Here is a 15,660-nt window from a genome sequence, read left to right on the forward strand (position 1 = left end):
CTTCCTAAAGGAACGTCCTTTAATTCTGAGGCGATGGACTCTCCCACCAGTTGAAACATCCTCTCCACATCCACTCTATCCAGGCCTTTCCCTGTTCGGTAAGTTTCAATGAGCTAATGAGGATATGCAAAGATATAATGGTCCGAGACTCCTCTTTCGACCACCCACCATTCTAAATTTAACCTTGGTTCTCTCTTTTATCATTCCAGCAGCACTGTTTGTTCGAAGAATGGACCTGCCGTCGTCCTATGTGTCTTGGCCTAGCCCACTGCCCAGGCACTCCAGAAAAAACACACTCAGCAGCTGTGAAAGTGCCATCTTCTCAGTGAGTCCAATTAGTTTTTCACTTGTAATCCTGGAAGATAGACAGTGCTATTGACAGGGCGCCAGAGTCTTGTGCAGATCAGCGTACAATAACTGACAGGCTTCCCAGAGAAACCTTCCCCTTACATCTCTTCAGCCGGTAAATTCCGATAATTCACTGACCTGCTGACAGCTACATTCAGCCAGGGTAGAGTCCCGCAATAAGCAACTCTGAAATCTCAATAAACAACTCTTTTACGCTCTCTTAATCCTGCATTGTCACCACTCCCATCGGGCAAGAGGTACAGAAGTGTGAAAACGCACAGCTCCAGATTCAGGGACAGTTTCCTCCCAGCTGTTATCAGGCAACTGACCCATCCCATGTCCAACTACAGAGCGGTCCTGACCTCCCATCTACCTCATTGGAGACCCTCGGATTATCATTCATTGGACTTTACTGGACTTCATCTTGCACTAAACATTATTCCCTCTATCCTGTATCTGTTCACTGTAGACGGCTTGATTGTAATCATGCACAATCTTTCTTATTTCACAAAATGCTGGAGTAACTCAGCAGGTCAGGCAGCATCTCAGGAGAGAAGGAATGGGTGACGTTTCGGGTCGAGACCCTTCTTCAGACTACAATCTTTCCGCTGATTGGATAGCACGCAACAAGAAAGCTTCTCATTATACCTTGGTACCCGTGACAATAAACTAAACTATAACTCGTCATCATGATAAAGTACAAAAACACTTCTTAACAAACAGGATAGACTTTGTTGAACAGTGTGTGGCACGGTGGTGCAGCGGTAGAGTTGCTGCCTCACAGCGCCAGAGACCCGGGTTCCATCCCGAGCACGGGTGCCGTCTGTACGGAGTTTGTACGTTCTCCCTGTGACCTGATTGGGGTTTTCTCCGGGATCTCCAGTTTCCTCCCACGCTCCAAAGAAGTACAGGTTTGTAAGTTGATTGGCTTGGTATAAATGTAAATTGTCCCTTGTCTGTGTGGGATAGTGTCAGTGTGAGGGGATCTCTGGTTAGCATGGGCTTGGTGGGCCGAAGGGCCTGGTTTCCGCGCTGTATCTCTAAACTAAAGAAGACTAAAAGTGGGCTATGATCAATGATCAATTCCATGTCCGATTGGTGCCCTTTCAATACAAAACACTGATTTTGCTGAAAACATCAATGGATCAAATCACCCCTTTCACGGAATTGCCAATTTGTAATTGAGATGGAAGATAATATTCTAACAATAGGTCAGTCCATAACTGATGAGTACAATAGATAAGTCTCTGCAGAATAATTAAATTCACAGCAATAATGCCAAGGATAACAGTTTGAGATGATCATTTGATCAGCGCATTGAAAAAACAACCGGATACAAATTGTATTCCTGACACTTATGATTTGCACAGTCACAGGGCCTGCTTTCTTGTACATCAACAATGACTCTATATTCAGGGGTTATGGGGAGAAGGCAGGAGAATGGGGTTAGGAGGGAAAGATAGATCAGTGATGATTGAATGGCGGAATAGACTCGATGGGCCGAATGGCATAATTCTGCTTCGAGGACAAATGAATTTATTATGAACTCACAGTGTTGCAACTATTACTTATGAACTTATGAACTATATAGTTGTTGATCTATGAATATTTTTAAACTGTGCTGCACAAATTGCAGTTAAAGTTTTTATTTGGTGGCAATTAGAAATGATCAAAGGATAGTTTCAAAGCAGCTTGCAGTATTTGTAAGGACACAATCCACTGAAACACTTTCAATTGATGATCAAGATATTTGTAGAGGGAGACTCTATGCCTGCAATCGGCCAACACTTGGTAGACACAAAAAGCTGGAGTAACTCAGCGGGTCAGGCAGCATCTCTGGAGAGAAGGAATGGGTGACCTTTCAGGGTCGAGATCAAACCCGGGTCTCTGGCGCTGTGAGGCAGCAATTCTGGGGCCAGAATCCATCTGCCTCACATGAAAGTCCTGCCCAGTAAATATTTGTCATACTGGTAGGCTGAAACACCACATGATGAGGCAGCACAGTGGCGCAGTGGTAGAGTTGATCCTGACCACGGGTGCTGTCTGTGTGGAGTTTGCACATTCTCCATGTGACTGCGTGCTCCGGTTTCCTCCCTCATCCCAAACACGTGCAGGTTTCCAGCTTAATTGGCCTCTGTAAATCGCCCCTTGTGTGTAGGGAGTGGATGAGAAAGTGGGATAACATGGAACTAGCGGCGGAAGGAACTGCAGATGCTGGCTTAAACTGAAGATAGACGCAAAAAGCTGGGGTAACTCAGCGGGACAGGCAGCTTCTCTCGGAGAAGGAATAGGTGACATTTCGGGTCGAGACCCTTCGTCAGAAATAGTAGAAATGGCTGATCGATGGTTGACTTGGACTCGGTGGGCTGAAGGGCCTGTTTCCATGTTATGTCTCTAAACTATAACTAAACTGAAAATAAATGATCAAGTTATATTAGGCAAAGTACAGAAACATATATCTCTAATAACGGTATTCTCATAGTGAAGCCTTGCAGAATTTAATTTGAGAAAACATTTTATCAAAACTGAATATGACTCAGTAAATAGACAAGCACAGCAATTGAAAAATTCTGCTCCTTTTAATTTCAAAGAGGAAAGTAACATTCAAGAATATTGCATACCAATTATTTAAACATTACGTCTGCAGAAGTTATTATATTTTCTGCAAAAATCGATCTGAATCACTCTTAGTTAAAGGCTCTTTCTAAACCAGATGAACTTAATTGCCTAGAAATTGTGATGCAGGGAAGTCAAGTGGGTTGGGTAGAAAACAATCAAAGGCACCATCCCCCAACTCTTTCTAAGGTCATAAGGAATTAGGCCATTCGGCCCATCAAGTCTACTCCACCATTCAATCATGGCTGATCTATCTCTCCCTCCTAATTCTCCTGCCTTCTCCCCATAACCCCTGACACCCGTACTAACCAAGAATCTATCTATCTCTGCCTTAAAAATATCCACTGACTTGTCCTCCACAGCCTTCTGTGGCAAAGAATTCCGCAGATTCACCGCCCTCTGACAAAATAAATTCCTCCTCATTTCCTTCCGAAAAGAACGTCCATTTAATTCTGAGGCTATAACCTCTAGTCCAAGACTTTCCCACTAATGGAAACATCCTCTCCACATCCACTCTATCCAAGCCTTTCACTATTCTGTACATTTCAATGAGGTCTTAGGTTAACCTACTCATTCGTTCTCTGCTACATCGATGACTACATCAAGCCTGCCTCATGGCAACTCGTTCCATACACCCATCACCCTCTGAGTGAAAATCTGCCCCTCAGGTTCTTAGTAAATCTCCTCTCACCTGAAATTAATGTCGTCTGGTTCTTGATAAGGCGGCACGGTAGCGCAGCGGTAGAGTTGCTGCTTTACAGCGAATGCAGCGCCGGAGACTCAGGTTCGATCCTGACTACGGGTGCTGCACTGTAAGGAGTTTGTACGTTCTCCCCGTGACCTGCGTGGGTTTTCTCCGAGATCTTCGGTTTCCTCCCACACTCCAAAGACGTACAGGTATGTAGGTTAATTGGCTGGGTAAATGTAAAAATTGTCCCTAGTGGGTGTAGGATAGTGTTAGTGTACGGGGATCGCTGGGCGGCACGGACTTGGTGGGCCAAAAAGGCCTGTTTCCGGCAGTATATATATGATATGATATGATATGATAAGTTCATAAATTCATACATTCTGGGTGCAGAATTAGGCCATTCGGCCCATCAAGTCGACTCCGCCATTCAATCATGGCTGATCTACCTTTCCCTCTCAACCCCATTCTCCTGCCTTCTCCCCATAACCTCTGACACCCATACTTATCAAGAATCTGTCAATCTCCGCCTTAAAAATATCCATTGTCTTGGCCTCCACAGCCTTCTGTGGCAATGAATTCCACAGATTCACCACCTTCTGACTAAAGAAATTCCTTCTCATCGCCTTTCTAAAGATACGTCCTTTAATTCTGAGACTGTGCCCTCTGGTCCTACACACTCCCACAAGTGGAAACATCCTCTCCACGTCCACTCTATTCAGTCCTTTCACTTTTCTGGTTCCCCAATTCTGGGTAAAAGACTCTGTGCATTCACCCTATCTATTTTAGCGAGGGAATTAACTATAACATCTCCAGGTTTGCGGATGCTAGGGTGACTTGGATAGGTTGGGTGAGTGGCCAGATGCATGGCAGATGCAGTATAAGGTGGATAAATGTGAGGTTATCTACTTTGGTGGCAAGAACAGGAAGGCAGATTATTATCTGAATGGTGTCAGATTCGGAAAAGGGGAGGTGCAACAAGGCCTGGGTGTGCTTGTACATCAGTCACTGAAAGTAAGTATGCAGGTACAGCAGGCAGTGAAGAAAGCAAATGGCATGTTGGCCTTCATAGCGAGAGGATTTGAGTATAGGAACAAGGAGGTCCTACTGCAGTTGCACAGGGCACCTGGTGAGATCGCACCTGGAGTATTGTGTGCAGTTTTGGTCTCCTAATTTGAGGAAGGAAATTATTGCTATTGATGGAGTGCAGCGTAGGTTCACCAGGTTAATTCCTGGAATGGCGGGACTGACATTTGATGAAAGAATGAGTCAACTGGGCTTATATTCACTGTAATTTAGAAGGATGAGAGGGGATCTTATAGAAACATATAACATTCTTGTGAGATTGGATAGGCTAGATGCAGGAAAAATATTCCCGATGCTGTGGGAGTCCAGAATCAGGGGTCATGGTTTAAGAATAAGGGGTAGGCCATTTAGGACTGAAATGTGGAAAAACGTTTTCACCCAGAGAGTTGCGAATCTGTGGAATTCTCTGTCACAGAAGGCAGTGGAGGCCAATTCACTGTAACACTGGAATTTACACTGGAATTTAGAAGGATGAGGGGGGATCTTATTGAAACATATAAGATAATTAGGGGATTGGACACATTAGACGCAGGAAACATGTTCCCAATGTTGGGGGAGTCCAGAACAAGGGGCCACAGTTTAAGAATAAGGGGTAGGCCATTTAGAACGGAGATGAGGAAGAACTTTTTCAGTCAGAGAGTGGTGAAGGTGTGGAATTCTCTGCCTTAGAAGGCAGTGGAGGCCAGTTCGTTGGATGCTTTCAAGAGAGAGCTGGATAGAGCTCTTAAGGATAGCGGAGTGAGGGGGTATGGGGAGAAGGCAGGAACGGGGTACTGATTGAGAGTGATCAGCCATGATCGCATTGAATGGCGATGCTGGCTCGAAGGGCTGAATGGCCTCCTCCTGCACCTATTGTCTATTGTCTATTGTCTATTGAATGGAATCAAGGGATATGGGGAGAAAACAGGAACGGGGTACTGATTTTGGATGATCAGCCATGATCATATTGAATGGCGGTACTGGCTCGAAGGGCCGATTGGCCTATTCCAGCACCTCTTTTCTGTGTTTCTACGTTTCTATTGCCCTCATGATTATATGCACCTCTACAAGACCACCCCTCAGCCTCCTGCGCTCCAAGGAATAAAATTCTCTGCTGTGTCAAAAGAAAAACATCACTTGTATAACATCATTCAAGCCTTGAATTTTAAATGGATTTCAGTGAGTCAAAGTGAAATGTGTTTGGGCCGTGCATCCAGATAAAAGAAGCAGACTAGAAATGTTTCAAATTGTCCTTGGGAGTCGAAGTGGCCTTGAGTTTATAATGTGCCAGCAAATCAACAATGGTGGGGTCCCTGCAAACAGATTTCGTTGCATTTCAATCCCAACCATGAGAATCAGGAATAGAGAGGGTTTCAAAGAATTCCAAAATCAATTACAAAAATCAAACCATTTAAAAATCTGAAAAAGTCAATATAAATAAATATAATATTGACAATCTAAATATACATATAATACGTTCATAGACGATCAAAAAGCTGAAGTAACTCAGCGGGCTAGGCAGCATCTCTGGAGAGAAGGAATGGGTGATGTTTTGGGTCGAGACCCTTCTTCAGACTGGTAATATGTTCAGTTTAGTTTAGTTTAGTTTATTGTCACGTGTACCGAGGTACAGTGAAAAGCCTTTGTTGCGTGCTGTCAAATCAGATCACATAATAGCAGGCATAAAGACAATCAAGTACAATAGGTAGAGTGTTAACCAGTCAGAAGGAAGACAATGCATGATTACTGTTGAACCATTCACAGTGTATGGAAACATAGTAAGGGAACAATGTTTAGTGCAAGGTAAAGCCAGCAAAGTCCAGCCAAGGATAGTCCAAGGGTCACCAATGAGGTAGATAGTCGTTCGGCACTGCTCTGGTTGTGGCAGGATGGTTCAGTTGCCTAATAACAGCTGGGAAGAAAATGTCTCTGAATCTGGATATGAAAGTATGAAAGTGGGGTAACATAGAACTAGTGTGAGCGGATGATCGATGGTCGGCATGCACTCGGTGGACCTGTTTCTATGTCTCTAAACTCTAAACCCTGGTGCCTCGTGAAGAATCAATGGGAGGCTCAATAAGCCAGCAGGGGGCGGTCTGCTCTGGTCAGGTAAACATCTATTTGTCTCGTCACACTTCACTTTACAATTATGGTAGTGCACCATAACAGTCAGGTTGTTCAGTGAAACTTCTTTTGGAAACTCTCTCAACTCCCAGCTCTTGAATATTTGGAACAGCCCGAACGCACAAAACGTTACCAGTTTATTTATTCAGATTTTCGAACCAGTTGTTCGATTCCAGTGCTGGCTAATTATTTTCACTCGGTTATTATGATTTAATAAGCAATCAAACACAATCAAAGACATGTCAGAGGTTATGGGGAGAAGGCAGGAGAATGGGGTTAGGAGAGGAAGATAGATCAGCCGTGATTGAATGGCGGAGTAGACTTGATGGGCTGAATGGCCTCGTTCTACTCCTATCACTTCTGACATAGAAAAGAAAATAGGTGCAGGAGGAGGCCATTTGTCCCTTCGAGCCAGCACCGCGAGACCCTTTTTCAGACTGATTGTGGGGGGGGGGGGGGGGGGGGGGAGATGAACGCTGGAAAAGGCTAGAATATTTCTCGCTGTTTTTCAAAAATAAAAGCATATTATGTTAATAATCCTATTGGAAATTGGGTCAGCCATTGGAAGGAACATTCCGCCACAGTGAAATCTCGGTTTTAATCTCACAGTTATGAGAGATAATTTTATTACCTAATGAAATAATCCCCAATGCCCTCAGAATAATAATAATAATAATTCGATCAGTCATTGTTATCTCCTGTTGAGATTATTTTAATATGTATTGATGTAGTTTTACAGCTGCCTGAAGTGTTTGTGGTGACTGGTGCAACATTGTGATGTTATGGCATTTACAGCAATATTGAAAAGGCATTCTGGCATTTGATGACCATGTACGTGTATGACGTATACTGTAAAAAGGCACTACATTCATAGTGCCTTTAACTCACAACTCTGTGTGAGATATGTACAACTCTCAGAGTGCTGTGAGCTAATTTGGGCCCCATATTCTGAGGAAGGATGCACTGGCTCAGGAGAGGGTCCAGAGAAGGTTTGCACGAATGATCCCAGAAACGGGCCCAACCTATGTCTTATGGTTCCCGGGCATTTAAGTTGCCGAACCAGGCCGTGATGCAATCAGTCAGTGTCATCAAGTCATAAGTGATAGGAGCAGAATGAGGCCATTCGGCCCATCAAGTCTACTCCGCCATTCAATCATGGCTGATCTATCTCTCCCTCCGAACCCCATTCTCCTGTCTTCTCCCCATAACCTCTGTCACCCGTACTAATCAAGAATGTATCTGTCTCTACCTTCAAAATATCCATTGACTTGGCCTCCACAGCCGTCTGTGGCAATGAATTCCACAGATTCGCCGCCCTCTGAGTGTGTTCCCTACCCTGATATTTCAAGGATAGCGCAAATCAAAAAGACTATTAGGGTGCCTGTGTTGGGCTTGTAACCTTTAAATATTTCCAATGCATTTTAAAGCGATTCCTTTGTAACTTCAAGTTAAGTGTGTCTGATCATTCATTAGGGCCGCACAAACTCCCCACTGTGGTCTTCAGTAATTACCAGCATCACTCAGTACTAATTCCACCATTCCAATTGATTTTTGCAGGCTGTGGCTGAGCAGGTTTGAGATACTGTACACCTTTTATCTCTCAGGCTCTTGCTCAGAATTTTCTTTGTTACTCGTGCTAACGGCAAAATCTGTTTATCTGTAAATTAAATCTCTCGCCCCACAACCTGAAATCACTATTATGACATATTGTATCGCGGGTAAATTAAGAGGCAACTTAAAAGCCTTATAAATCTACCTGCTGGGTTTGCGATGCATAATTCATCAGGGTGGCACGGTGGCGCAGCTGGGAGAGCCGCTGCCTCACAGTGCCAGAGACCCCGGTTCGATCCTGACCTCGGGAGTTTGCATGGGAGACCGTGTGGGTTTCCTCCGGGTGCTCCGGTTTCCTCTTGCATCCCAAAGACGTGCGGGTTTGTAGGTTAATTGGTTGCTGTAAATTGCCCCCTAGTGTGTAGGGAGATAGTGCAGTCAAGTAGAACTAGTGTGAACGGGTGATCGATGGTCGGCGTGGACCCGATGGGCCGAAGGGCCTGTTTCCATGCTGCAGTTCCAAAATAAACTCTATTTGACCTCATGCAGGACCCGCTGCGAGATTATTAACAGCAGTGTTAAATGTGATATTTATTGCAGACTCGGTGGGCCGAAGGGCCTGTTTTCTCTGAAGTCTAAAGTCAGGATCGAACCCGGGTCTCAGACACTGTGAGGCAGCAGCTCTACCCGTTGCACCACTCTGCCTCAGGCAGTGTAGGTTGAGGTTTGGTCAGTTGTTCTGAGGTTTGCTTTGGGTTTGGTCAAAAATAAGCACCTCCCCTGTAAAGATTCCCAGCAGGTCCTCACCAGGACAACCTAGAAGCATAAAATAGCAGCTGCTCTGTGCATCCATGTTGACAAATCAACTGTGCGTGTTGGATATAGTCCAGCCGCAGAGAGCAGGCCTTCCTGAGGAACCCGCCCGGAGGCTTGTCAGTCGGTCGGCGTAACCGGGAGAGAGCTGGAGACTTGGGACGTGAGGACCAAGGGCCGGTGGGAGGGTGAACCAAGGTAATGCCTCCAGCTGCAGGCTTCAAGGCCGGCTGCAGGAGGTGCTCCCGGGGACATAAGGATGGCCGAGCAACGCCGGTGGGCGGGGACTGCGCCAGTACATCGAGCGGGCGGGAGCTGACCGGACTCTGGACTTTGAATAACGGTAGCCAAAATGGTGGCGCCTGCACGTGTAATTTCCTGTATGCAAAAAGAACCTCACTGTTCAATTGCATATGTGACAAATAAAGCACCTTTGAAGCCGAGGATGGGGAAGCAAGCATTCGAGAGGCTGGCCCATTGCTTATTCTTCCTTGATCTACACAGGATATGAAGTGAAGGGAAATATACCTCAAGAATTAATTAAAGCTATCCATCAAAATAGAATCCAAAGACACAAAGGTTCCCTGTGCGGTTTCCTAATTCAATTGTTACATGTTTAGACGAGGCATTAGCCTTGCACTATATACACACAAAAACACTGAATGGAACTCAATGACTTCCTGCAATGAATCTGTGCCTGCTGTCAGGTTGTGATGCAGTGGTTATTTTTATTAAGCTTTAAATTATTAGGATGTTTTGACTTAATTCTTCATTACTGATAGTTATTTTTGTTTATAACTTCCGTCCTTGGAGTCATAGAGTGATACAGCGTGGAAACAGCCCTACTTGCCCACATGTCCCAGCTACACTAGTCCCACCTGCCTGCATTTGGTCCATATCCCTCCAAACCTGTCCTGTCCATGTACCTGTCTAACTGTCTCTTAAACATTGGGATAGTCCCAGCCTCAACTACTTCCTCTGGCAGCTCGTTCCATACACCCACCACCCTCTTCTGTGAAAATGTTACCCCTCAGATTCCTATTAAATCTTTTCCCCCTTCACCTTACACCCATGTCCTCTGGTCCTCGATTCCCCAAATCTGGGCAAGAGACTCTGTGCATCTACCCGATCTATTCCTCTCATGATTTTATACGGCTCTATAAGATCACCCCTCATCCTCCTGCGCTCCAAGGAACAGAGTCCCAGCCTACTCAACCTCTCCCTGTAGCTCAGACCCTCGAGTCCTGTTGCTTCAAACACCCCAATTACAGGGTAATTCACTATTGCTCAAAGTTAGGTAGGTTACGCATCAATTGTTATTTTGGCTGGAGTGGATTACAGTGAACAGTACAGTTAACATAAAACGTAGAGGAGTACAGTCAGGAACGAGCCCTTTGGCCCACAATGTTTGTGCCAATCATGATGAAATGTTAAACTGATCTCAAGTGTAGGAAGGAACTGCAGATGCTGGTTTAAACCGAAGATAGACACAAAATGCTGGAGTAACTCAGCAGGACAAGCATCTCTGGAGAGAAGGAATGGGTGATGTTTCGGGTCGAGACCCTTCTTCAGACTGATGTCATCTGTCTGCACATGATCCCTATCTATTCCCTGCACTTCCATGTTCCTATCCAAGGCCCTCTTAAACACCACTATCGTATCTGCCTCCATCACCACACCTGGCAGCGCGTTCCAGGCACCCACTTCTCTCTGTGTTAAAATAAAACAAGCCTTGCATCTCTCCAACGGAGGCAAAGAAGCTGTTCTTGAGTCGGGTGTGCACGCTTTCAAGCTTCTGTACCTTCTGCCAGATGGGAGCGGGGAGAAGAAGGAATGACCGGGGTGGGACAAGTCTTTGATTATGTTGGCTGCTTTCCTGAGGCAGTGTGGTGTAGGTGGAGTTGATGATTGGGAGTCTGGTCTGTGTGATGGAATGATGTTGGCCAGGTTAATACATTTCTCTGGAGTAACTCAGCGTGTCAGGCAGCATCTCTGGAGAGAAGGGATGGGTGACGTCTCGGGCCGAGACCATTCTTCAGACTGGCCTGAAGAAGGGTCTCGACCCGAAACGTCACCCAGTCCATCTCTCCAGAGATGCTGCCTGTCCCGCTGAGTTACTCCTATCTTCTGTGTAAACCTGCATCTACATCCAGCATCAGACCTGCATCCTCTACAAGGGATATGGGGAGAAAGAAGGAACGGGGTACTGATTCTGGATGATCATATTGAATGGCGGTACTGGCGCAAAGGAACGAATGGCCTACTCCTGCGCCTCCTTTCTATGTCTCTATGTTTCTATAATACATTTCTCTGTTGGGGGATTTGCCAATGCGAATGAATTAAATCAGGCGCAGGACTGAAGGGTGAAAGATCCAGTGCACAAATGCATTAGCCTGCTGCAAAACATGGCCTTCAGTCCTTTGTTAAACCTGCCGAACGATTACAATGGAATAAAACACAGCTTCCTTCCAGCACTGTTCCCCCAGTTGGTACAATGGTGATGAACTCACTTCTACCTCGGTCGGTTGTAACACCTGATTCTTCACCCAAATAACAACCCCATCTGATTCTTCACCCAAATCTCCACAAATTAATCTCATAATTAACCTTACGATCATTGTTACTCAACAAGTTACCAGGCAATTCCTGACATTTATTCGGCGATAGAAGTTTTTATTTGCTAATTATAAAGAAATTTGCCCTGGAAATGAGACTGGCTGCTTCATATTTTTGATGCTGGCTGAGAATTAAGTAAACATATGATATGGGACCATTTGTAAGGCAGGTTTAATTTATAAAGATTTAATTTGAATTAATAATTCTTTTTAATAGAACGTATTTGAATGTTGCCCTTTAGGTTGCAGAGAGAGTCGAGAGTGTTTAATTGTCATATGTACCAACAAAGGATCAATGACATTTTTCCTTGCTGCAGCTTCACAGGCCCATAAACGCAATAAAGCACAAATATATATATATGATAATCATAAAATATTGTCATAATATCATAAATTATAATATAGTTAGTTTAGTTTAGAGATACAGCGCGGATACAGGCCTTTTGGCCCACCAAGTCCGAGCCGACCAGCGATCCCCGCATACTAACACTATCCTACACACACACACACACACACACACACACACACACACACCAGGGACAATTTACAATTACACCAAGCCAATTAACCTGCAAACCTGCACGTCTTTGGAGTGTGGGAGGAAACCGAAGATCCCGGAGAAAACCCAGGCAGGTCACGGGGAGAACGTACAAACTCCGTACAGACGGCGCCCGTAGTCAGGATTGAACCCGGGTCTCCGGCGCTGTAAGGCAGCAACTCTACCGCTGCGCCACCGTGCTGCTCTGATATGATAAACAAAACAAAAATTGATTAATGACTGTAATATTAGGTAACCATTATAGGCTTCTTCTTCTTCTTAAGCCCTTGGCTCCTCTAGGGAGCATAGGCCATTGACAAATGTCCTCCACCTCACTCGGTTGTTGGCGGTTCTTTCGAGATCTCCCCAGTTGAGCCCACTCCCAGACATTTCTGCCTGGACACCACTTCCCCAGCTGTTCCTGGGACGACCTCTTTTCCTTTTTCCTTGTGGGTTCCATTTCAGGGCTTGCCGGGTGATGTTTGTGGCAGGTTTTCCGAGGGTGTGTCCAATCCAATTACATTTTCTCCCTTGAATTTGTAAGTCAATGGGATCCTGGCTTGTTCTTTTCCACAGGTCCACTTTGTGTACCATTATAATGCAAAGATATAAGGATATTTTAAGGATAGCGGAGTCAGGGGGTATGGGGAGAAGACAGGAACGGGGTACTGATTGAGAATGATCAGCCATGATCACATTGAATGGTGGTGCTGGCTCGAAGGGCCGAATGGCCTACTCCTGCACCTATTGTCTATTGTCAATTGTCTAAGATTTAACATCTGGCAATCAAACCCTCCCTCAACTGTATCCACCTATCACTTGAAGAAGGGTCCAGACCCGAAACACCTTCTATCCATCTTCCCCAGAGATGCTGCCCGACCCACTGAGTTACTCCAGCACTTTGTCTTTTTTTAATCACTTGCAAGACTTTGTCCCACCGTCACCTCTCTTCCAGCCTTTTCCCTCCCTACTACAATCAGTCTGAAGAAGTGTCCCAAACTGAAAACTAGCCCATCCACGTTCTCCAGAGATGCTGCCTGTCTCGCTGAGTTACTCCAGCACTCTGTGAAATGTTATCTATCCATGTTCTCCAGAGATGCTGCCTGACCCGCTGAGTTAGTCCAGCACTCTGTGAAATGCCACCGATCCATGTTCTCCAGAGATGCTGCCTGACCCGCTGAGTTACTCCACCATTCTGTGTATTGTTTTTTCCTTCAATTGATTTTTTAGTTTGTTGAACATCCAATCACTATACTGGTTGGAAACTGCCTCGCGAAGGCGTGATGGATGATTGGCCCTTTATATCTTAAAAAAGCAAATCTATTGCACATCAGGGAAAATATTTTGGTGGTTTGTATTACTTGTAAGCTGCAAACTTGCTCAAACAATAAGGAGTACAATTCAATTTGAGTAAATTGTGGAAAGGTTAATGCCTTTTATTTTCTTTCTTACCTTGAACCTGTCAGGTTCATAAGTTCATAGGTTCTAGGAGCAGAATTAGGCCATTCAGCCCATCAAGTGTACTCTGCCATTCAATCACAGCTGATCTATCTTTCCCTCCTACCGCCATTCTCCTGCCTTCTCCCCATAACCCCTGACACCCGTACTAATTAAGAATCTGTCAATCTCCACCTTAAAAATACCCAATGACGGCCTCCACAGCCTTCTGTGGCAAAGAATTCCACAGATTTACCACCCTCTGACTGAAGAAATTCCTCCTCATCTCCATTCTCAATGAACATCCTTTTATTCTGAGGCTGTGCCCTCTGGTCCTCGACTCTCCCACTAATGGAATCATCTTCTGCACATCCACTCTATCCAGGCCTTTCACTATTCGGTAAGTTTCAATAAAGTCCCCCTTCATCCTTCTAAACTCAAGGTGACATGAAACATCCTGCTGCTTAGATTTAGTCATCTCATTTATCATGTTTAGTTTCCTTTGCTACAAGGGCACTTTTTAGCCGCTGGTCACGGAACGACACAAGTACGTGTGTGTGTGTGTGTGTGTGTGTGTGTGTGTGTGTGTGTGTGCGCGTGGTTGTGCGTGTGCGTGTTTGTGTGTGCGTGTATTTTACTGTTCAACTTCCACATCATTCCCAAATCCCAAACCAAAACAGGAGGTTTAGAAAGAATGGGAGAGCGAAGAGAGAAATTGCTCCTGACAGACCAGACTTATCAGTTCAACTAATAAGCAGCACGGTGGCGCAGTGGCAGAGAGCTACTGCCTCACAGTGCCAGAGGCCCGGGTTCGATCCTGACTACGGGTGCTGTCCGTAAGGAGTTTGTACATTCTGCCCGTGACCTGCGTGGGTTTTCTCCGAGATCTTCGGTTTCCTCCCACACTCCAAAAGACGTACAGGTTTGTAGGCTAATTGGCTTGGTTTAAATGTAAACAATTGTCCCTGATGCGCGTAGGGTCGTGTCAATGTGCGGGGATCGCTGGTCGGCGCGGACCCGGCGGGCCGAAAGACCAGTCTCCACCTGTGCCTCTAAAGTAAACTAAACTGAACTGCACGTTTTAATAAAAATTAGACTGGATCTACATTTTAAATGCTGCCCTGAAGAAACTAAATGTACAGTGTGCAAATTAGAAGTGGAATGTGTTCATGATCTGGGCCGGGCCACATGCAGTGTGCTCAAAGCTGGCATTGCAAATGTGAAAATAATTGATCTTTGACTGATGATTTACAGCACACGGACTTTCAATATGCTCAGCCGAGGAAAATTACTTCAGCAGGTGATTTGAAATCATTATAGAAAAAGTACAAGCTGCATCACTCCCCAGTCGCATCACTACAATATTAATACAGATTGATATGTTGTTACATTTTCCTCATTAACTCACCCTTGTGGCTTTCATTATCTTTGTGTGCCAAGTAGTAATAATGTTATAGATGTAACATGGTTGATCATTGAAGTGAATTGGTATTGGTATCGGTTTATTATTGCCACTGAGGTACAGTGAAAAGCTTTTGCTTGCCTGCCGTGATGATACTTTATTGTCACTTGTACCCGGGTACAGTGAAATTCTTTGATTTTGCACAAATGAATTAATACGTTATTGTCGCATTTGACAAGTCACCGTGAAATTCTTTGCTTGCACGCCCGGGGTATGCAAATAGTCACCACATAAAGGGCGCTGACAAAGTTACACAAAGCACACTGAAGAATCACCACAGTGGAGAGGATGAGAAAGTGGGATAACGTAGTTAGTTAGTTTAGTTTACTGTCACATGTACCGAGGTACAGTGAAAAGCTTCTTTGTTGCGTGCTAACCGGTCAGCAGAAAGACGATACATGATTAC

At 44.9% G+C, this 15,660-nt stretch overlaps 1 protein-coding gene across 1 annotated transcript in view; it reads left to right on the forward strand.

Annotated features, from left to right (window-relative positions):
- The first annotated feature begins 229 nt into the window (after window positions 1-229).
- The window catches only part of LOC144594689 (uncharacterized), a 63,003-nt gene continuing 47,572 nt past the window's right edge, over window positions 230-15,660 (forward strand). The window contains exon 1 of the mRNA XM_078401531.1: window positions 230-325. Within this exon, the coding sequence (XP_078257657.1) occupies window positions 230-325 (96 nt within the window). The remainder of the gene's footprint in view (window positions 326-15,660) is intronic.

The sequence above is a fragment of the Rhinoraja longicauda genome, chromosome 6, assembly GCF_053455715.1.
Source record: "Rhinoraja longicauda isolate Sanriku21f chromosome 6, sRhiLon1.1, whole genome shotgun sequence".
Lineage (NCBI taxonomy): Eukaryota > Metazoa > Chordata > Chondrichthyes > Rajiformes > Arhynchobatidae > Rhinoraja > Rhinoraja longicauda.